General features: G+C 38.1%; 1 protein-coding gene across 7 annotated transcripts in view; it reads left to right on the top strand.

Moving 5' to 3' along the window:
* HUWE1 (HECT, UBA and WWE domain containing E3 ubiquitin protein ligase 1) overlaps positions 1-22,619 on the top strand; it is a 154,064-nt gene that overhangs the window by 60,809 nt on the left and 70,636 nt on the right. For all 7 annotated transcript variants that reach the window (XM_040266005.1, XM_040266002.1, XM_040266003.1 and 4 more), the window contains 17 exons: positions 1,472-1,534; positions 3,334-3,411; positions 6,297-6,344; positions 6,426-6,494; positions 6,934-7,033; positions 7,987-8,087; positions 8,258-8,408; positions 8,546-8,673; positions 9,233-9,373; positions 9,570-9,675; positions 11,528-11,653; positions 12,172-12,273; positions 12,736-12,816; positions 18,334-18,440; positions 18,963-19,140; positions 19,952-20,043; positions 20,847-21,058. In XM_040266005.1, the coding sequence (XP_040121939.1) occupies positions 1,472-1,534; positions 3,334-3,411; positions 6,297-6,344; positions 6,426-6,494; positions 6,934-7,033; positions 7,987-8,087; positions 8,258-8,408; positions 8,546-8,673; positions 9,233-9,373; positions 9,570-9,675; positions 11,528-11,653; positions 12,172-12,273; positions 12,736-12,816; positions 18,334-18,440; positions 18,963-19,140; positions 19,952-20,043; positions 20,847-21,058 (1,883 nt within the window). The remainder of the gene's footprint in view (positions 1-1,471; positions 1,535-3,333; positions 3,412-6,296; positions 6,345-6,425; positions 6,495-6,933; positions 7,034-7,986; positions 8,088-8,257; positions 8,409-8,545; positions 8,674-9,232; positions 9,374-9,569; positions 9,676-11,527; positions 11,654-12,171; positions 12,274-12,735; positions 12,817-18,333; positions 18,441-18,962; positions 19,141-19,951; positions 20,044-20,846; positions 21,059-22,619) is intronic.

Genomic DNA, 22,619 nt, shown 5'->3' with positions numbered 1-22,619 from the left:
AGATCAGTCCTGGGTGTGCATTAGAAGGACTCATCTTGAAGCTGAAGCTCCAATATGATTGAAAGAACTGCCTCATTGGAAAAAGACCCCGATGCTGGGAAAGATTAAAGGTGGGAGGAGAAGCGGACAACAGAGGATGAGATGGTTGGATGGCATCACTGACTCAATGGACATGAGTTTGAGTGAACTCCGGGAGTTGGTGATGGACAGGGAGGCCTGGAGTGCTGCAGTCTGTTGGGTTGCAGAGTCAGACACAACTGAGCAACCGAAATGAACTGAACCAGAAAGTTTACAACTCTGGCTTAGCCTTCCCTTGCATAGAGCCTCATGTCAGCTAGAGATTTGGGAACTTAGTGCTTTTTCGGGTCTTTTCTGAGAACGTGCCCAACCTTGGGCACACATGTGGCCTTCTAGATTTTCAGGAGTGTGTGGGAGTTTTCAAAGCCCTTATTCCCCAAAACATCACAGTCCTCAGCCTTATTCCCCAAAACATCACAGTCCTCAGCCTTATTCCCCAAAACATCACAGTCCTCAGCCTTTCTTTCTAAGCTTTTCCATTTGTCTATTAATTACCCCAACTGTATGTACTTAGTCTTCAATGTTTTCAACAAATGCCCACCTGCACCCCTGGGAGAATTTCTAATTAGGCAAAAATGATAGAAATCTCAGATGCTGTTGAAAATGTAGGCTAATTTTTAAGCAAAATTGTATGGCTGGGTTTTTTTTTTTTTCTGTTTGGTACTCAATAATATTGTACAGTTGAGCCATTCTCCCCCATTACTTAGGGACTAGTACTTGTTGATGAATTTTTTAGATGTCATGGCAGAGTACAATAATATTAAGCAATGCAGGATCTTCTACTTTGCACTTTGGCTCATGTCAAAAAGTAAGGAACTGAAGAGCATGTGGTTTCACCCTATGAGAGAAGTGATCAGGCTGAGCATGGAAAGAATGGTACTCAAGATCCAATGGGTCAAGACTGACCTTTCAGCAAGCGTGACTGCAGTGCATTTACTTGCAAGAGCTTCTTATATTCTTCCCATTTGCATTCTCACAGAACAGTGAAATTGATCTCATTGGAGAAATCACCTTTAGGCAGACCATCTTGCCTTGAGTCTTACTTAAGTTCTTGCTTCTATTTGCTCCCTCTTTTTATTTGATTTTAATGTTGGTTGTCTTTTCAATGCTGTGTTCCAAGCAGCCACATACTCTTTAAATACTTTATACACAAAGCTACCTTAAGTGAAAGTGAAGTGGCTCAGTTGTGTCCAACTTTTTGCGACCCCATGGACTGTAACCCACCAGGCTCCTCTGTCCGTGGGATTCTCCAGGCAAGAATACTGGAGTGGGTTGCCATTTCCTTCTCCAGGGGATCTTCCCAACCCAGGGACTGACCTGGGTCTCCTGCATTGCAGGCAGATGCTTTATCCTCTGAGCCACATTTTAATTCTGTCTTTTTTCCTTTTCCAAGAGCTGGGGTGGTAAGGAGAATGGCTTTGGACTAGCAGAATGTTGCAGAGATTTGCATATGATGGTAAGTAACTGACATTTGAGTATCTTTTGACAGAACTTGTGTGATTTCTCTTTGAGCCTTACTTTACAATTAATATATGGCATTTAAAGTTGTCACTTCACATCAGGATTTTGAGGAACCTGAGATCAGTTGAGACATAGCTACCTTTTCTAGAAGTGCTTCGGTCCTTAATGTGCTGGTGGTTGCTGAAGAATCTCAGAAACACAGTGTATGATCCTATGATCTCTTGAATAAGAAACTGCTTTTGTTGAGTTATCTTGAAAGTGATGAAAAATCCCAGAAATTACACTTCCTTGCATTCTCTCACTGGAACTATCAGAACTCTGGGTAGTCTGGCATGATTATAAGACTGACTGCTTGGAGAACAGGTCTGCCATTTTGGTTATTGAGAACTTGGAATATTTTGTGTGCTTTCCATGTTTACCCCTCATGCCTATCCTGCTCATACTTTAAGCTATGTTTAGGTTATGAACTCAAGCCATCCTCCCCTCTGCTCTGATACGTTGCTATAGAACCACAAAGCACAATTGAATTATTATAATACAATTCCATGCAAAGAAGTAGCTGTATTTTCCAACACATATACTGCTTCTTTTGTTAGTTTTTCATGTATAGGACAAATGGATACAATGAAATTTAGTGTAATTATCTTAGCAACCCTCCCCCCCCAGGAGAATGGTTCTTTTTCTGGTCAGAGAAAACTATAAATAGAACAAATTACTTTTCCACCTTAGCTGGTATGCTTTATTTATATTAGTGAATATTAAGTAATATGGGAGATGAATGTTATCTGTTTTAATAATTAAAGCTGTGTAAATCTTAAAGGGCATTCAGTTTGGAATTCTAAGGAAATTATTTTCATCTTAAAGTTTAGGTGATTAATTCTGAGGCTCCTTATATATATCAAGCTTGTTCTTGGCCACTTGAGCAAAACAGTATGATACACTCTACTAGGTTTGTATGGTGTCTGTTATGATGTTGGTCTTGACTTATATTAAGAAATCATCCACCCTTTTATTTATTGATATTTGGCATATCATGGGACTTTGAAAATTTTGTGTACTTTAAAAGAAAGTAGTACATGTTTTAAAAATTCCAAGAATACAAAGGGGTATATAATAATTCTCTACCCCCAGAGGCAACCACTGCTACTGGTTTCTTTCAAAGACACACTTTAATGGGCATGCTGTTGCAGTCTTATTTGCCATGTTGCTTTTCTAGAGTTAAGTAACATTTGTTGTCAGAGTCTGGTTTATATTGACTTGGTATCTGCCTGTGCAGAAAAGCAATTGGATATCGAGAAATGATATAGGATGTTATGGAAAAATGCATTTAAAGAATTATAAAGATATGCCCATGAGGCATAGTTTGAATAAAATATTTCAAAAGGTGATGATATTAACTTAAGATTTCCATAAGATGTTCTTTTCCATTCTCAAACTAGTACCTAGACCCTTGTGTTTGTCCTTCACCCTTGAATTTTTATTCATTATTGGGACAGGCTTGCCTCTCTCTTCCCTCTTGAGGATAGCTGCAGTCAAAATTGATCTCTTGAAGGAAAGAACAGCTGATAACTTGAGTTATCAGTAAGGAATATGAAAGCTTTTGGAGCTGTGGGCTCCACTGTCCTGATTTTGTATTACAAGACTTCTGAGCTTTGCTAAAACAAGGAATGAAGGCACTATAGCTGCTGATGACACTCCTGATTCTGCTGTCACAGTGAGTTGGACAAGTAGCTAAGACTGAGGGAAGATTTAGGAGAAGATAGTATCTGATTCTTTCATGTACTTTTTACACAGAAATACCCACCCAGTGCCACTACACTACACTTTGAATTCTATGCAGACCCTGGGGCTGAAGTCAAAATTGAGAAAAGGGTGAGTCTCATTCACATTTGTTCTAATAGAGTCAATGATCTGTACCTTGGGTTGACTTTCTAGGACTTATCAGTAAAATTAGAGAATGATGTTGAGATACATAGCTGCCCTTCCAAGATAAATATATCCAGCTGCTTCTCAGGAATAAGTGTTCATTGTTTGCCCAGCTGATAGGTTTGAATCTTACTTACATTGGAACTGTCAAAAGGCAGGACTGTTTATAAGGCAGTGTTAGGACTGGTATATTTTTCTCGGTCTCAGTTGAGAATTCCACCATTTAGTATTGGGTTGGCCAAAAAGTTCATCCGGTTTTTGGAAAAACCCAGACAAACTTTTTGGCCAACCCAGTATAATAGTCTAGTGATTGGTTCAACTTTCTCTGCTCAAGCCAGCCTCCATGAAGTCTGTGTATTGCTTACAGGGCCCTGTTTCAATTATCTGGTCATTTCATACATTCTTTTGAGAAGATAGCAGAATTCACTTTGGTTTAGAAGTGGTCTAATAAATAAGATCCTTTTTCCTTCTACTTAAAATATATGCTCAGTCGCTCAGTTGTGTCCAACTCTTAGTGACCCCATGGACTGCAGCCTACCAGGCTTCTCTGTCCATGGGATTTTCCAGGCTGGAGTGGTTTGCCATTGCCTTCTCCATGCATATTTACAGAGAACCCATTTTCATGTATTCAGTCTTTGCTGTGAATATGAAGGCTGTGTGTATTAAATAAAGTTTAAAAGGGATGAGGAAGAATATGAAATGTATCTGGCTATGTACATTATTTTTAATCTGGTTTCAAAGAAGCTTTGCTGAGAATGTATAACATGAGCATTTCATCCCCATGGAAAAGAAATGCAACAAAGCAAAATGGCTGTCTGAGGAGGCCTTACAAATAGCTCTGAAAAGAAGAGAAGTGAAAAGTAAAGGATAAAAGGAAAGATATAAGCATCTGAATGCAGAGTTCCAAAGAATAGCAAGAAGAGATAAGAAAGCCTTCTTCAGCGATCAATGCAAAGAAATAGAGGAAAACAACAGAATGGGAAAGACTAGAGATCTCTTCAAGAAAATTAGAGATACCAAGGGAACATTTCATGCAAAGATGGGCACAATAAAGGACAGAAATGGTAGGTACCTAACAAAAGCAGAAGGTATTAAGAGGTGGCAAGAATACACAGAAGAACTGTACAAAAAAGATCTTCACAACCCGGATAATCACGATGGTATGATCACTCATCAAGAGCCAGACATCCTGGAATGTGAAGTCCAGTGGGCCTTAGGAAGCATCACTACGAACAAAGCTAGTGGAGGTGATGGAATTCCAGTTGAGCTCTTTCGAATCCTGAAAGATGATGCTGTGAGAGTGCTGCACTCAATATGCCAGCAAATTTGGAAAACTCATCGGTGACCACAGGACTGGAAAAGGTCAGTTTTCATTCCAGTCCCAAAGAAAGGCAATGCCAAAGAATGCTCAAACTACTGCACAATTGTACTCATCTCACATGCTAGTAAAGTAATGCTCAAAATTCTCCAAGCCAGGCTTCAGCAATACGTGAACTGTGAACTCCCTGATGTTCAAGCTGGTTTTAGAAAAAGAGGAACCAGAGATCAAATTGCCAACATCTGCTGGATCATGGAAAAAGCAAGAGAGTTCCAGAAAAACATCTATTTCTTTTTTATTGACTATGCCAAAGCCTTTGACTGTGTGGATCACAATAAACTGTGGAAAATTCTGAAAGAGATGGGAATACCAGACCACCTGACCTGCCTCTTGAGAAATCTGTATCCAGGTCAGGAAGCAACAGTTAGAACTGGACATGGAACAACAGACTGGTTCCAAATAGGAAAAGGAGTGCGTCAAGGCTGTATATTGTCACCCTGTTTATTTAACTTCTATGCAGAATACATCATGAGAAACGCTGGACTGGAAGAAACACAAGCTGGAATCCAGATTGCCGGGAGAAATATCAATAACCTCAGATATGCAGATGACACCACCCTTATGGCAGAAAGTGAAGAGGAACTAAAAAGTCTCTTGATGAAAGTGAAAGAGGAGAGTGGAAAAGTTGGCTTAAAGCTCAACATTCAGAAAACGAAGATCATGGCATCCTGTCCCATCACTTCATGGGGAAACAGTGCAAACAGTGTCAGACTTTATTTTTCCGGGCTCTAAAATCACTGCAGATGGTGACTGCAGACACGCAATTAAAAGACGCTTACTCCTTGGAAGAAAAGTTATGACCAACCTAGATAGCATATTCAAAAGCAGAGACATTACTTTGCCGACTAAGGTCCATCTAGTCAAGGCTCTGGTTTTTCCAGTAGTCATGTATAGATGTGAGGGTTGGACTGTGAAGAAGGCTGAGCACTGAAGAATTGATGCTTTTGAACTGTGGTGTTGGAGAAGACTCTTGAGAGTCCCTTGGACTGCAAGGAGATCCAACCAGTCCATTCTGAAGGAGATCAACCCTGGGATTTCTTTGGAAGGAATGATGCTAAAGCTGAAACTCCAGTACTTTGGCCACCTCATGCGAAGAGTTGACTCATTGGAAAAGACTCTGATGCTGGGAGGGATTGGGGGCAGGAGGAGAAGGGGATGACAGAGGATGAGATGGCTGGATGGCATCACTGACTCGATGGACGTGAGTCTGCGTGAACTCCGGGAGTTGGTGATGGACAGGGAGGCCTGGTGTGCTGCGATTCATGGGGTCACAAAGAGTCGGACACGACTGAGTGACTGAACTGAAAGAACACTTTGATTTTTGAGAGCATACAGTTGAGTCTTCTATGTAGGGTAACATCTTATTTTTCAGATAGCTCTTGGCAGTCCTATGGCATGGGGAAGCTAAGGTATACAGTGACTCCTAACAACTCTCTTATCTTTCTAATTTCAGACATCTAGTAACACACTACATTATATTCACATAGAGCAACTTGACAAGGTAAGAGGAATATTTGACTGTTGATTAGTTCTAAAATTTAGTTCACTTTTTTGTTCCTAACTATCTTTTCTCATAATGTAGATTTCAGAAAGCCCTTCTGAAATCATGGAGTCTCTTACCAAAATGTACAGCATTCCTAAGGATAAGCAGGTATGATATATCTTATAAATATCTAAATAATATCCATATAGATCAGACTATTGTGCTGGAGTGGGGAGATAGCATAGCAGAAAGAATGGAGTCACACCATGTTCAAATTAGTCTCTGTGGGCTTTAGTTTCCTCATCTTTTATGAGGGCAACACTTACTGGCTTCCTAGGTCCTTGTACAGTTTGAGGAAAACAGAAGCAGCTTTATTCACCATGAATATCTAAGAGGTGGTAGCTTAACACTTGGATACCAAAGGAGAAAACATTTCGTTGTGTTATATTTTTTCTGCTCATTGTAATGGTGATCAGATATTTAATTTAATTAATAATCAGAACTCTTGCCAAATGTCAAGAGCCAAATGAGTAAGACTTAGCCCTCCCTCAGAAAGTATAGTCACCTTTTCCATTGGTTTCCTAATTTAGGTCTTATGTCTCTACAGATGCTGTTATTTACACACATACGGCTGGCCCATGGCTTTTCTAATCACAGGAAGCGATTGCAAGCTGTTCAGGCCAGGCTACATGCAATATCTATATTAGGTAAGCAAATAACATGTAACAGGTTCTGGTTAGGCAGTTTAGATTTGATTTCCTTTGAAGTTCATCTGTCTTTGTTGGTATGGGCTCATTGTAGTTACCTAGCTGGCAAGTTAAATTGTAATCAAATTGCCAGCATTTCTAGTGTTCACTGTATTCATCATTCTTGGGCTCCTTAATGTTGGATCAGAAAGAGGATATTTATGATTCACACATCACATAGGTTTAGTGGGTGTTTTTTGTTTTGTTTTTTTTTAATGAGTGTTCAGATAATCATCTTCCCTTAGACCCTATTTTTCCTCTTGCCAGTTCATTTTCCTCTCTTTGGGAGTGTAACTTTGAAATTCATTAAATAATACTGTGCATTTTACTTTTTCTTGTAGAGTAGTATAGTGGAAATCACACTGGTTTCGGAGTCAGTCGTGGGCTTTCACCCTGACTTTGTAGATTATTAGGCACCTGTTTATCCTTTTGGCCTCATTTTCCTGATTTAATGTTGGAACAATATGTATTTTATAAGCTGATCTGAGGATTAAATGAAAAAACCGATGAAGTACTCTCAAGTTTTACTACAGTGTCATACAAGTTTCTGATTTCGTCTGCAGTAGTCCATCAGTTCTGTTCTTTATAGCTTGTGTAAGTTTCGAGTGTAAAACAGAAATAAATGAGTTATCAAGTAGTGATGTTACAAAGAATCAATTCTTCTCTTTTTATACTTAAATTTCTGAAAATCCTTGCTCAAGACAATTGATACCATTAATAGGAGAATTGGTTTGGTGGGTGTTTGGGGCTTATAACTATATTTGATGCAATCTTCTGAAATTCAATGATTTTGTCCTCCAATGCTGGTGGGAAGGGAGTCCTTCCCCAGATCCAGTAGATGCCGAAAGGTCTGTCATTGGGCAGTGGCTTGACCACTGCCTTCTTGCCTAAAGTGTTTATTTCTCCTTTTGCAGTGTATTCCAATGCCTTGCAGGAGTCAGCAAACAGTATCTTGTATAATGGGTTGATAGAGGAGTTGGTAGATGTCCTTCAGATAACAGATAAGCAGCTTATGGTAAGTATTTGTTAGATTCTTTACCAGCTGAGCCACCAGGGAAATCCCAAGAATACTGGAGTGGGTAGCCTATTCCAGTGGATCTTCCTGACCCAGGAATCGAACCGAGGTCTTCTGCATTGCAGGCGGATTCTTTACGAGCTGAGCTACTTTACTTTCTGTTTTCATAGGAGATTAAAGCTGCTTCTTTACGAACGTTAACATCAATTGTCCACTTGGAGAGAACTCCCAAACTCAGCAGTATTATTGACTGTACTGGAACTGCCTCCTACCATGGATTTTTGCCTGTACTTGTGCGAAACTGTATCCAGGCCATGATTGGTAAGTTTTTGTGGTTATTATCCTGGGCACCTAAAGGAACCCTAACCTTTGCTTTGTCTGCCTTTGTTTAACATGCTGCCAACTTAACACCAACTTCTGAACTTGCTCTTTCTCTTCTCTCTCAACTTCCCTTGTAGACCCTTCCATGGATCCATACCCTCACCAGTTTGCCACTGCTCTCTTCTCTTTTTTATACCATCTGGCCAGCTACGATGCTGGTGGCGAAGCCTTGGTCTCCTGTGGAATGATGGAAGCCTTATTGAAGGTGCTCTACTTACTTTTTTAAAATAAGTACATTTGGGGGGAAAATCAACTAAAAGAAGGTACAGAGTTATAAGTTTGAAGTGGTTCACAGTGAGGATAGTTAGCATAAGAAAGCTTACCCAGAAAATGTTATACTTGATTTCTCAAGTTTGGCCTTCTAGTTATCTCATTAACAACTTTTAAGATCAGCTATTTCCATTATTAAGAATTGATCATAGTCCAGCATGGTATAATAGGAGGCCCTGGGTACTAATTAAGATATTGCCACATCTCCTCATGACCTTAAGCATGATAGGCTTTGCCATGTGCTAGGCCCCAGTTACCAGCTCTTTTCTCCCTGAATATTTTATTTAATCCTGAAAGGTAATTTATGTCCCTGTTACTTCAGGCAGTTGAGTCCCAGAAGTGATAGAGCTGTCATTTGGCAAGCACCAAAAATCAAACATATTTTTTCCTGCTGTACCATGGTGCCTCCCTGAGACCCTAGACTGCATGTTTCCAAAAGAATACTTTATTACAGCTTTCATTTGATTGGTTTTACTTTTTTCTTTCCCTAATAGGTCATAAAGTTTCTTGGCGATGAACAGGACCAGATAACATTTGTCACCAGAGCTGTCAGAGTGGTTGACCTTATCACCAACCTGGACATGGCAGCTTTTCAATCCCATAGTGGACTTTCTATCTTCATTTATAGACTTGAGGTATATGAGGAGTACTTTGCATATACTTAGATATAGTGTTGCTATGCCTAGAAACTAATAACCCTAAAGAGCCATGTTATCCCTTTTTTGTTTTTAGAAATCATTTCTGTAATCTGCCTGTGACACTCTTTTGTTATAATTTTTTAATCTCTATTATATATGTGGGATTATCTTACTATTTCCCCCTTGATTATAGCATGAAGTTGATTTGTGCCGAAAAGAATGCCCTTTTGTGATCAAGCCAAAGATCCAGAGACCCAGTACTGCACAAGAAGGAGAAGAAATGGAAACTGATATGGATGGTAATTAATAATTACTATTAGTATTGGTTCATTACTGATTCATTATCTTCTTATTCCCACTAAAGCGTAAGCTCCATGAGATCACGATGCTGTTTTGTTCACTGGTATAATCTTCAGTAGTGCCTGATATGTATATCACAGGTGTTTAAATATATATTACAAAAAGATAAGGAGAATATAGACACTAAAATGGGACCCTGTGAAATTATCTGGCTGTTTTGAGGAGGGGGAGGTGGAAAAGTTGTTGGGTAGGGAACAACTTTTAAATCATAAAATCTGAAAGAAGACCAAGTGTTCTTAATCTTGGGGTAAATCAGATTATGTCTTTTTTAAAAACTTCCCCCAGTGCATAGCTCTTAATAATATTACCCAAAATAAAAAATTGTTTCACAGCTATCCTAACAGCTTTCTTAGTATTTAATCTTGTCTTCATGACCCATGATGTCATTACATATAGCTGTAACCATGCTAATAATAAATTTTTTATAATGGTTTTCATTCTTGACACTAAATATCCATAAGTTTTCATTCCTTTTTTTTCCCCCCAAACACAATGTGCATTGCTGTCCCTAGAGGGCCCTTTACCCAATTTCTATCTCTAGTCTGCAATGGGCAACTTGGCATTTGAGGTAATGGGTATGGTCATGTGGTCCCAGATGTTGATTAAAATGTGACATTTCCAAAATGGTGTGGTATAGAAGATGATTTAAAGACTCTGTTCACAATAAATCAGTGGTTGTCAAACATAAGAAACCATAAGAATAAGAATAAATTAATGTGCTTGCTAAAGATTTAGTGTAATGCTTAATTTAGTAAGTTTATAAGTGAAGACTAGGAAATCTACATTTTTAACAGCTAGTTCTCATGTTATGATGTACCTATAGAGAAAATTGTATATTCACTGAAAATCAGGTTAGAGAACCATGAGTTTATGTCCTGTATGTATGTGTATTTAAAAGATTGGAAGAAAATATTTCAAAATGTAAGCAGTGGTTTATCACTAATGGAGCTTTTTATTGTATTTTATATGCTGTAAGAAGTAATTGTGTATCTTGTACTTGATTGATTAAAATTATTCAAATATATAAAATAGAAATGATAACTCACTTCCCAGCCACCATAGCTATTTTAGTGTAGTTCTTTTCAGTCTTTTATGCATATTCAAATATATGTTGACATAAGTATATAGTTTTATAAAACAAGAGAACATTAACATACTGTTCAGTTTAGCAGTGTTCATTCAGTGTTTCAGAGTCATCCTTCCATATCAGTCTTTATGCTTCTTATATTTAAGTCACCCTCCAAAAAAGCTCTACATACTACCCACAAGTAGTAAAGAAATTACGTATTTTACTTACCACCTTTTTCCCTTCCAAATTTGATGGGTGAGAAATACTGAAGGACTTCTTTTGAGGGGCTATTTTTAATTTGCATATCTTGAATAACTGGTGATATTAAATACCTTTCTAGTCTTTGTGTAAAGGTACAATTGACCCTTGAACAGCACAGGTTTGAACTGCATGGGTCCCCTTATAAGTGGATTTTTTCATTGAATATAGTATCTGTATAGTACTACAGATACTATACAGTCCACAGCTGATTGACTCCACGGATTTGGAATCTCAGGTATGTTGGACTGACTGTAAAGTTATATGCAGATTTTCGACCATTTGAAGCGTCAGGGCCCCTAACCCTCGTGATGTTTAAGGGTCAGTTGTGTTTTCATTTTGGTTTCAGTATTTTAATCCTTCTCCATGTTGATTCATCTCACTGTATAGAAAAAAAATAACTCAAATAACTTTTTTTGGTGGTCTGTCTTATTCTAATTTCTTTATCGTAACTTTTACTTCAGTTACAGATGTGACTATGGAAAGTAGTCCCAGCTCATCCATCTCTATGGAGCACCGGCTGGATGTTGAATTAAGGGCATCAAGTTCCAGCAGCACTAGCATCTCCTCTGGCCCTGGCCCTCGTCCTGGTGTGTAGACATATAGAGACACAACCAATCACAATGATTGAAATACTAAGCTAGTGAAGCATGGTCCTTTGGGGGAGCTTAAGCAGTACATTTGGAGGTTTGCTTCTTATGACTATGACTGTTACTTTGCATTCTGGTGTTCATTTTCTCGTAATTAATACTTATTTCGTAGTATTTATAATTTTTCAACTCTTCACGTATTGATTATTTTATCAACACATCCATGTTTGAGGGCAGATAATACTCAAAACGGGAAACAAGTATTAGAGTTAATCTTTTTACTTTGTGATTTTTCTCCTTAATACTTTAGACTTCTAGTATAATTTTGTGTGGTCCTTGGTGATTTATTTTTTCTCATTTTAAAGCTTAGGTAAATGTTCTTCCCAGCATCCAGAGATTTCACTTCGAATGTCTGCTAGTATTGGTATAGTGTATATGGATCTCCTAAAAATTTGTTTTATGTACCTGCTCATTGTACATAATGGTGAACCAGTATAATCCTCTTTCTCCCTTGCCAGGAGTCCAGTGTATTCCACAACGAGCCGCACTTCTCAAATCCATGTTGAATTTCCTCAAGAAGGCCATTCAAGACCCTGCTTTCTCAGATGGCATACGACATGGTATTGGATTCTAGATATTTTCTACAAGGGTGTTTGACTCTCTCAAGGACTGATCCTTTTCATACTTTGTAGAAAAAGGCCATGACATTTTGAATAGCTTTTAGTGTTAGCTTAGTCCTTTAGTGTTACTTTTCCTGGACCTAAGGATTGTTCAACTATTTTAATAGTGATTCGTCTATTTTTTCCCTTTTCCAGCTTTTAGATGTGTTAACTTCCAGTCTGCTACCCTACTCTGTCTCTCTGTCTCTGTATTCTTTTATTCTTTGATCTACTGTTAAAAGATTATTACATAGACAAGGAATAAATAATAAAATATTAGGAGGAGACAAGTGGGTACCATTAAGGAATCAAAATACTTTGTTTGCCACTGTGTGGTGTATGTAATATATTGATCCATTGTCTCCACCCATCAAACTACTACTGGACTGATCGTATTCTTCTTGATATTTGCTTTTCTCTTAGTGATGGATGGTTCTCTGCCTACCTCCCTGAAACACATCATCAGCAATGCAGAATACTATGGCCCATCACTCTTTCTCCTAGGTAACTGGAGTTGAACTTGTTTATACCAAGCTGGAATAACCTGGCAGTGCTCTGTGTGTGTGTTTTATATCTGTGTGTGTGCAGAATATTTGTCCACTGTATGATTTTGTATCTTTCTAGTTGGTGATAAAATAGAGAAAGATCAGAATTCCTTTTCAAATAATTATCCATTTGCAATGTATGTGTCAGGCAAACATGATAACCATTACACTACAATCAGTAATACTATTGTACACTTGGCTTTTTGTGCTACACTTAAACACTGTAGGTATAATAAGAAACATGTCTTTATTCAGTGGTTAGCCCTTGCGGGCTCAGTCACTTCAGTCCTGTCTGACTCTTTGCAATCCTATGGACTATAGCCCACCAGGCTCCTCTGTCCATGGGATTCTCCAGGCAAGAATCCTGGAGTGGTTGCCATGCCCTCCTTTATGGGATATTCCAGACACAGGGATCAAACCTGTGTCTCCTGCATCACAAGTGGATCTTTGCTGCTGAGCCACCAGGGAAGCCCGTGGTTCTTAGCCCCTAACCTTGGTCTAAAATGCCCAATCAGAATGTTTTCCATTCTCAGAATTGAATGTCAAACCTGTAAGCTGTAGTATAGAAAATTGTTTCTTACTATAGAAAATTCAGTTTTGGAACCTGTAGGTACTTTCTAGTTACTTGGAATAAATGTCCTTGCATTTTGACATCAGCACTAGTTTGAGTGTTGCTATTGTTAAAACCTCGTTTATTAATGTGTTTATTGAGTGCCATACATATTCAGGACAATAAACGAGATATATATGCTTCTAGAATTCTCCTTAAAACTGTAAAGGAATTTAGTGAGAGGTGAGAATGCCTCCTGGTACCAGTAGCATGCATATTTTAATACTGCAGGGTGTCTGGAGGGAGTAGTTTTGGCTACTACAGACTCAGATACTTAACTCCCTCACCAAAGCAATATAGGGGTTTTGTATATTAACTTTGTATCCTGTGACTTTGCTAAATTAGTAGTTCATAACTGTTGATCTCTTAAGATATTCTATAAAGTCATCATCTACGAATAATTTTACTTTTATAATCTTTATGCTTTCTATTTTACTTTTTGTTCCTGACCTCAGGGGAAAGCATTCAGTCAATATTTCACCATTAAGTTTGAAGTTTGTTTTAAAAGAAAGTTTGAGGTTAGCAGAAGATTTTGTGTTGAATGTTTTGCTCCTCTTAATCAGGTTGAGGAAGTGTTCCCTTGTGTTACAGCAACTCCATTTTGACATGGAGAGACTCCTTCCAAGGTTAATTTCAGATGGAAAAACTCCTGACAGTACTTTGGTATGATCAAAGAAAGATTTGTTACTCAGTTGGAGAAGTCCCAGGTAAAGGGGCAGGGAAAGATGGCTCTCTCTGGGAGAAATCCCCCAAACAGAAAAGCAAATGCACAACCCTTTATTTATAAAGGGGAAGTTTAAAAGAAGCAGCAAGAAGATACTTGTTCTTGTGGTTAGGGGTGCGGAGCACATGAGCCCTCTCAGGATGATGCAGGAAGCATAAAAGCAGAATTCCTTCTTTAAAGTCTTAATTCGTTCCTGGCATTTGAATTAACATAACAACCTCACAGGCTCCCTGTAAATAAACTTGTACTTGAGAGGGATGAAATTTGTAAATCCAACCCAAAATAATTAGTTCAACAATTATTAACTCCATAAATGATAGTGTAGAGCCTTTCACCCCAGGCAGGAGATGGTCAGGGAAAGAAATTAATGGGGGACTGAGAATCTCTTGGAGTATTTTAGTAATATGATTAGCTGTTTTGGTTTGCTGTTTTATTTGTTGAACTATCTGTCCTATTCTATTAACCCACATGCAGCAGGAGTCCCCTTTTAAGGTACAAGCTGCACTTTGAAATACCAGTAGGTAGCTTAATCCTCATCTGTTATCAATTATCATAGCAAGTAGATTGCTTTGTCCCTCATTAAGGGCTTCTATGACCTGGGCTGTTCGGTTTATGTAGTTGGCCAGGAGTTAGGCTGTTACCTGTGTAGCCTCTATAAGATAAATCTGTTACAGAATGAAGACCCCTAAACTTGTGCCTGTAACACCAAAGATGGTGACGAGGCCCAGTATAAAAGGTAAAAAGATGTCCCACTGCTCCCTTTTGTAGCCAGTTGGTGGAATACTGGGAAGAACCTGAAGGGGAAGTAAGTGAGGAAGCACTTGGTGAGGTTGTAATGTCCTCCTGCTGTCCATGCTGAAACCCACTAAGTAAAGACTCCCTCCTCCCAAATTCTACCTCTGGCTCTTCTGGCACTCTTTTATGCACAACTATGTCCCCTTTAACTTCTTCAACTGCCCTTTCTTCTCTCTCATCTCCTGTTTTATCTTTGCCACAGTTTAATCTGTTCAGGTCTGCATATGCTGTATTCTTAGCCTACCCTATTGATCTCATGTCACTTAACTTTCTGAGAATTTCTCTGTATAATCTTTTAAGATGCCCGTTGCATTATCAAATCTTTAGTTTTTTTTTTTACAGGTGTTTTTGATAGCCAACTATTACCTTATTTTTAAAAGACCATTTATTTTGGATTGTTGCTATTTTATGGGCTTGTGGATTCTAGAATTTGATTTTAAAGAGTTATCTAAATTCTTTTAAGAGTTAGTTGCCTAGTTCCATCTGAAGCTGATTGGTTTTTCTGTGTTCATTCTAATTCTTAATCATCTATTAATTTTAAAGGAGTATTTAAACTGTCCCCCTTGCACAGTAGCATTGTGATGTAGCATTATAGTTCAGTTCAGTCACTCAGTCGTGTCTGACTCTTTGTGACCCCATGAATCGCAGCACGCCAGGCTTCAGCATTACACAAACCAAGAACTTCCAGATGTCCAAGCTGGGTTTAAAAAAGGCACAGGAACCAGAGATCAAATTGCCAACATTCACTGGCTCATAGAGAAAGCAAGGGAATTCCAGAAAACTTTCTACTTCTGTTTGAATGACTATGTTAAAGCCTTTGACTGTGTGGATCATAACAAACTGTGGAAAGCTCTTCAGTTCAGTTCAGTCGCTCAGTCATGTCCAACTCTTTGCGACCCCGTGAATCGCAACATGCCAGGCCTCCCTGTCCATCACCAACTCCCGGAGTTTACCCAAACTCATGTCCATTGAGTCTGTGATGCCATCCAGCCATCTCATCCTCTGTCATTCCCTTGTCCTCCTACCCCCAATCCCTCCCAACATCAGAGTCTTTTCCAATGAGTCAGCTCTTTGCATGAGGTGGCCAAAGTATTGGAGTTTCAACTTCAGCATCAGCCCTTCCAACGAATAAATATTCAGGACTGATTTCCTTGAGGATGGACTGGTCGGATCTCCTTGCAATCCAAGGGACTCTCAAGAGTATTCTCCAACACCACAGTTCAAAAGCATCAATTCTTTGGCGCTCAGCTTTCTTCATAGTCCAACTCTCACATCCATACATGACCACTGGAAAAACCATAGCTTTGACTAGACAGACCTTCGTTGGCAAAGTAATGTCTCTGCTTTTTAATACGCTATCTAGGTTGGCCATAACTTTCCTTCCAAGGAGTAAGCATCTTTTAATTTCATGGCTGCAGTCACCATCTGCAGTGATTTTGGATCCCCCAAAAATAAAGTCTTCCACTGTTTCCCCATCTATTTGCCATGAAGTGATGGGACCAGATGCCATGATCTTTGTTTTCTGAATGTTGAGCTTTAAGCCAACTTTTAGCATTATAGTTAGACCTCCTCAAAATGACCCTGTTGCACAGTAGCATTGTGATGCAGGATTACAGTTAGACCTCCTCAAGAAAGCAGACTTGATAATAGAACACTAATTTTAGTTTATGAATACTCAATTGCTCCTTAGAATCTAAATTCTAAGGAATTTTTACAAATTAATGTCTATTGAAGAGTCTTTCATATACCAATAGAAACCCAAAAAAGGATTTATTTCCATAAGTTTATATAGCTCATCAGAAATAGCAAAGGCCATTCACAACTCTTGGTCCCAGTAATTGTCATATATCTCCCATTTCATTAGCATTTGATGAAAGGAGTTCTGTTCACTCTTAAACTGAAAATCCTCTGGTTTCTTTTAGATCTTAGGTGTCAGTTATTATGAGTTTGTTTTATACATGGCTTATGGATATTGTATATGCATGTACCTTCCTTGTTAAGTTTTAAAAGTAAACTTTAAAAAATCTCATGTGATAGAGAGCCTTGTTTTAATTGTTCCTAAAGATTTAATAACATGTCTAGAATCAACTTGATTGACTTGATTCCTTTCTGTTACCTGGTAGTATTTTTTACTTCAGAAATTCTTGTAATAGTCTAATTGAGAGTTAATTTTTATGACATAAAAGCACTGCACGTCATCATGCACTTCACATAGTTTCTAAAATTTTATTTGTTGTGAATCCAGTTAAGTCTTTTTTCATTGCTAATATATATTACTCTTTTCTTTATTAGATTTCCCTTAAGTTTGTAAACTTTTTTCAGTCCTTTCTGAAGACTGGTTATTGGTTTTAATTATTTGTGCTTTTTGCTTGTAGTTTCACTAAATTCTTTTTTTGTTACCAAGTATTTTTTCTAGCTTCTCTTTGGGTTACTTTTTAATGAATGCAATAATGCTGTACTGTTTCCTCTTGCATAGGGTTTTTGCCAAATTCTAGAATCATTAATAGAAGTCTTAGGGCACATTTCTAAATATTGTCAAAAATTGGTCAGATTAGTACCCAAGGACTCTTAACATTGCTGGTATTTTTAAATTGCTGAAAGGGCTTTTTAGAAGATATTTTGTCCATTTTCATCTGGAAGTTTACATTCACTTTAACCCAGCAAACTCACAACCCCATCATACATTTTTTTCCTGCATAAGGATACAAAAAAAGAGTTTATTTTTAAATTTATCAGGTTTTCCTGTTATGGAGTGGTTTGTATACAGGGTGGTACATGTATATAGTGGAATGGTATGCAGCCATTCAAATTGAATGAGTTGTAGTGAAATGGGAAAGATAAAGGAGATTATATCATGTATTATAATTGAAAAATGAAGTTAACCTCATTCTTGTAAAAACTAAAATTTCAGTTTTTATTTTTTCTTAAATTTTATATATTTAAGGTGTACAACACAATTTGATGTACATAGTGAAATGATTTCTACAGTTAAGCATTATCTCCTCACATAGTTTCCCTTTTGTATGTGATGAGAGAATCTGAAATCTATTCTCTTAGCATATTTATACTATTCAATACAATATTACTAACTATAATTGTCATACCTATACATTGCTCCATACAAATCTTAAAGATTAATCACTAAATTCCTAACAGTGATCAATCTCTGATGAGCAGTATTAAGAACTTTTACTTCATACTAATTGTGTGTGTTTAAATGTTGTACATTGAGTTCTGGGATTTTTTTATGTGTGGTGCTGTTTGTTACTTTATTTGAACCTTTGGAGTTTTGCTTTTAATACTTGTGAAGAATCTCTCAGTTTCTTATATTTCTCATCTCTTTTTAGCTACTGAAGTGGTGACTGTGTTTGTATTTCAAGAACCATCATTGCTTTCCTCACTGCAGGACAATGGATTGACAGATGTCATGCTACATGCACTGCTTATCAAAGACGTGAGTCCTTTCTGCTGCTCTGTAAAGAATTCTCAGTGCATAACCCCTTTCCATAAAATATACACACACGAAAAAAGCAGTCTTATGACATGAAAACTCTCTCTTGGCTTCTATATGTAGTATTGAAACTATTGGAGGATGAGGGGAAGGGATAGTTAGGGAGTGTAGGAATGACATGTCCACACTGCTGTAGTTTAAATGGATAACCAATAAGGATCTACTATATAAAAAGGAAATCTGCTCAATATTATGGAACAACCTAAATAGGAAAAGAAATCTGATAAAGAATAGATACATGTGTATGTATAACTGAATCACTTTGCTGTGCACCTGAAACTCACAACATTGTTAATCAACTATACTCCAATATAAAATAAAAAGTATTTTAAAAAGAAAAGAAACTATTGGGATCTGGTCATCAAGATTCTTTTTATCTCTCTGTGCAGTACCCCTGGCCAAAGTTTTCCCAGGTCTACCTGGACTCTTCGAAATGTCTTCAAGCTCACTTTATGTTTTCTCTAGGTTCCTGCTACCCGTGAAGTTCTTGGCTCCCTCCCAAATGTATTCAGTGCACTCTGCTTGAATGCCCGAGGTCTGCAGTCATTTGTACAGTGTCAGCCTTTTGAACGTCTCTTCAAAGTTCTCCTGTCTCCAGATTACCTCCCAGCCATGCGGAGGAGGAGGAGTTCTGATCCTCTAGGTAATTCATGAGAATTTGCCTTACAGTAAATAATTGGTTTGCTGTTGTGCCAAGATTCAGGTGATTTCCAAGCCACAGTTGGCAAGGAAACTGTTTCTTCCTTGATCTCACTTCATGTCTCTGGCTAGGTGTGTGTTTATTGAGAATTATCGCCATACATTCTATTGTAGGTAGAATATTTCACCCTTTACCGGTGTTCATAATATTTCTTTACTTCTCAGCAGTTCACTGTTAAATGTACTGTAACAGCGCTGTTGAGGAATAGATATTAGAAAACCAGCAGTAGATTTTCAGGTCTACCATCTAGTCTTCAGCAACAGGAGATCCTCGTAATTTTCTGTTCTAATATCCAAGTCCCTAAGATAGTCACAAATGAATAGACTTCCTTCTCTGTGTATTTGAGACCAGATCACTGAGGCATAGCAATAAGGTAGAGCCCAGTTTTCAGAAATGTGCTTTGTCACCACTGTAGCCTTTTAGCCATTATCATTCTCTATCCGGGCAGTCAGGGTTAACGGTTTATGCTTCTTTCTTTTCTCACTCTCTCTTCACTCTTCAATACTAACTCAGACCTTGACAGTAGAGAATACTAGAGTATAATGTAGTATACATGGTTACTTTTAAATGTGTTTACTAGACTCCTCTCCAGTGATTTGGTTGTAGAGGTTGGTGAGTTCATTTGAGAAAGCATGACATTAGAAAATCGCAACCACAAACTCAGTTTCTCCTTTCCTCCTTAAATTGGCACCAAAAAAAAAAAAAGTTCAAGCTCTATTTTCTACAGTCTAACAGTTCCATTTTTGGCTTTAAGGGGATACTGCCTCCAACCTAGGAAGTGCTGTAGATGAGCTCATGAGACATCAGCCTACCCTCAAAACAGATGCAACGACTGCGATCATCAAGGTGGGAAGTGATTCGGCCATGACCATGGGCATGAGAGAGCAGTGGAGTGGGAGTTTTTAGGAAATGGCATCGTATACTGGAGGTCATTTGGATTCTTAGACTGTGCCTATAAGAGGATTATGTCTGCCTCATTTCCTCCAAGTCCTTGGGTTGGTCCTTTGCCTCTCCCCACCCAAAAAAAGTCACCTAAGTATTGCTTTCTTTTATAGGATATTAAGAAGTTGCCGAGGCTTAGCTTCTGTTTGTAAAAGCATATTACCCTTTCTCATCTTTCTTGATTAGGTTTTGTTTGGGGTTTTTTTATTTCACATTTACTAGTTGTCTCTTAGGATTATTGAAACTTGTATATGAGTTACTGGTGGTTGGTGAGTTAGAACATGGAGTCAGGTCAGTCAGTCGATCACTTAACAGCCATGTGATCCAGAAGAAGTTATTTAAATTCATAGAACTTCCAATTTCCTTCTTGTAAAATGAAATTAATGGCTACATGCCAGAAATAGTGTATATAATATTTAGTTAAAGTGTTTTAGAAGGAGAAGAGGGCATCAGGATGAATTGGCTGGATGGCATCACCGATGCAGTGGACATGAATTTGGGCAAACTTCAGGAGATGGTGAGAGACAGAAGTCCTGGCATGCTGCAGTTCATGGGGTCACAAAAAGTCGGACATGACTGGGCAACTGGACAAACAACAAAAGTGTTTTGGCACTCTGTATATAGCACATAGAAAGTGCTCCAAAAATGTTAGTCATCTCCCCATTCCTTAATTACTAATAAATAATCTTGCTGCCTTTGCCTTTCAGTTACTTGAAGAAATCTGTAATCTTGGAAGAGACCCTAAATACATCTGTCAGAAGCCATCAATCCAGAAAGCAGATGGCACTGCTGCTGCTCCTCCCCCAAGATCTAACCATGCTGCAGAAGAGGCCTCTAGTGAGGATGAGGAGGAAGAGGAAGTACAGGCCATGCAGAGCTTTAATTCTACCCAGCAGAATGAAACTGAGCCTAATCAGCAGTAGGTGTTCACAAGACAAGTTCTCTAGCCTTGTGATCTTGAGCATGTTGTTTTCACCTGTTAAAAATGAGAGAGTTGAATTAGATCTGGTTGTAAGGTTCTTCCAGCCCAAAATGTCTTATAATTTTTCTTTCTTTGATTCTTGTGTGTCATTTGTGCTTTGGTGTTTGGTTTGGTTGCCTTACCAAGCTTGCTTTCTTAAATGCTGTTCACGAAATTCAGTCAGAATTCAATATATCAAATTAAATGGCCTTCCTCAGAGGATTTCCCTTTGTTGATTTGGTATTCCACATCATTTACTGCTTGACTATTTCCATAAGAGAGCATACATCTAAGAAATTTTTAGGAGTTACAGGGATTTGTTGATTGGTCTTTGTTTATTTGATCTGTTCATTCCATATAAATCAGACGGCTTTGGAATGTACTATGTGATTGTAGCCAGACACAGTAGATTTTCCTCCTTCTATTTAATTGAGGTTTATTCTACATAAAAATTGATTTCTTGGATGGTAAGATGGGGACAGAGATGATAAAGACTGCTGGTGGACCTGGTTCTTTGAGCTTACCATGTTTGCATGCAAGGGATGAAAAGCAATAGCTGTTGCTATAACTCTTAATTACTTTCATGCTAGAAGTAGATGTGATCCCTCTGGACAGTTACGCATTCACTTATTTAATAAGTGCTCTTTTGATGTGTATATAGAAGTTGTTTTGAGAAAAGCATGATCATTTTGGGCGTTAATATGAATGGGTTTGAGCTGATCTTGAAGGGTGACTTGGGACTTAAGATTATGGTGGAATAGACACCAGGAGTGTAGGGGTAGAATCCAAAACAAGTATCCCTTCTTGAAACTCTAGAAAGTAATGAAGTATGTTGCTTTCTTGGTCAGATATATTTTCCTTATCTGAGAAGGCAACCCTGCCTTCATCTAATGCCATCTTCTTCTGTTTTGATTAAAAAGTTCTCTTTCTGGTAAAGGAGGATATCCTAACAGTTTGCAGGACTTCACTTGCAAAGGAGTTGGAATCTTAGTGCTTCATTGCCACATCCTGGATTGTCAGCCATCCTGCGGGCATAGAGTTCTCTTTCCTGACAATAAATGAGGGAATGATTTCTTAAATGTTAGTATTTGTGGTGGTTTTGAGTCAAGCTGTGCACATTCATCTGCATATAACTTTTCTACCTAGACTCCTTATATCTTTTGTCTAACACGCCCAGATTTTAAGCTGCCTTGATAAATTGACATTTTTTCAAGTCCTCAAATGTCTTCTCTCTGCACACTTTTCTTGGAATATCTTGTGTCACTGTATATTATCTTCCTATTTATCCCCATCCCCAAATTAATCTGATCTCTCCTTTTCTATCTGCAAGATTCCTACAAGTTCATCTCAAATATCTTATTCTTACAGGAAATTTTCTCCCAACAGTTTTGTTAAAAATTATTTATATTTCTCTAATGGTTTTCCCCACTGATCTGTATATCTGTATACTTCTCCAAAGGCAAGGACAATGTCTCATTCAACAGTGTATCCCAATCACTTTGTATATAGGCAATAACTG

Source organism: Oryx dammah, unplaced genomic scaffold (assembly GCF_014754425.2).
Source record: "Oryx dammah isolate SB20612 unplaced genomic scaffold, SCBI_Odam_1.1 HiC_scaffold_23, whole genome shotgun sequence".
Taxonomy (NCBI): domain Eukaryota; kingdom Metazoa; phylum Chordata; class Mammalia; order Artiodactyla; family Bovidae; genus Oryx; species Oryx dammah.
This window is presented reverse-complemented; position numbering and strand designations above follow the sequence as displayed.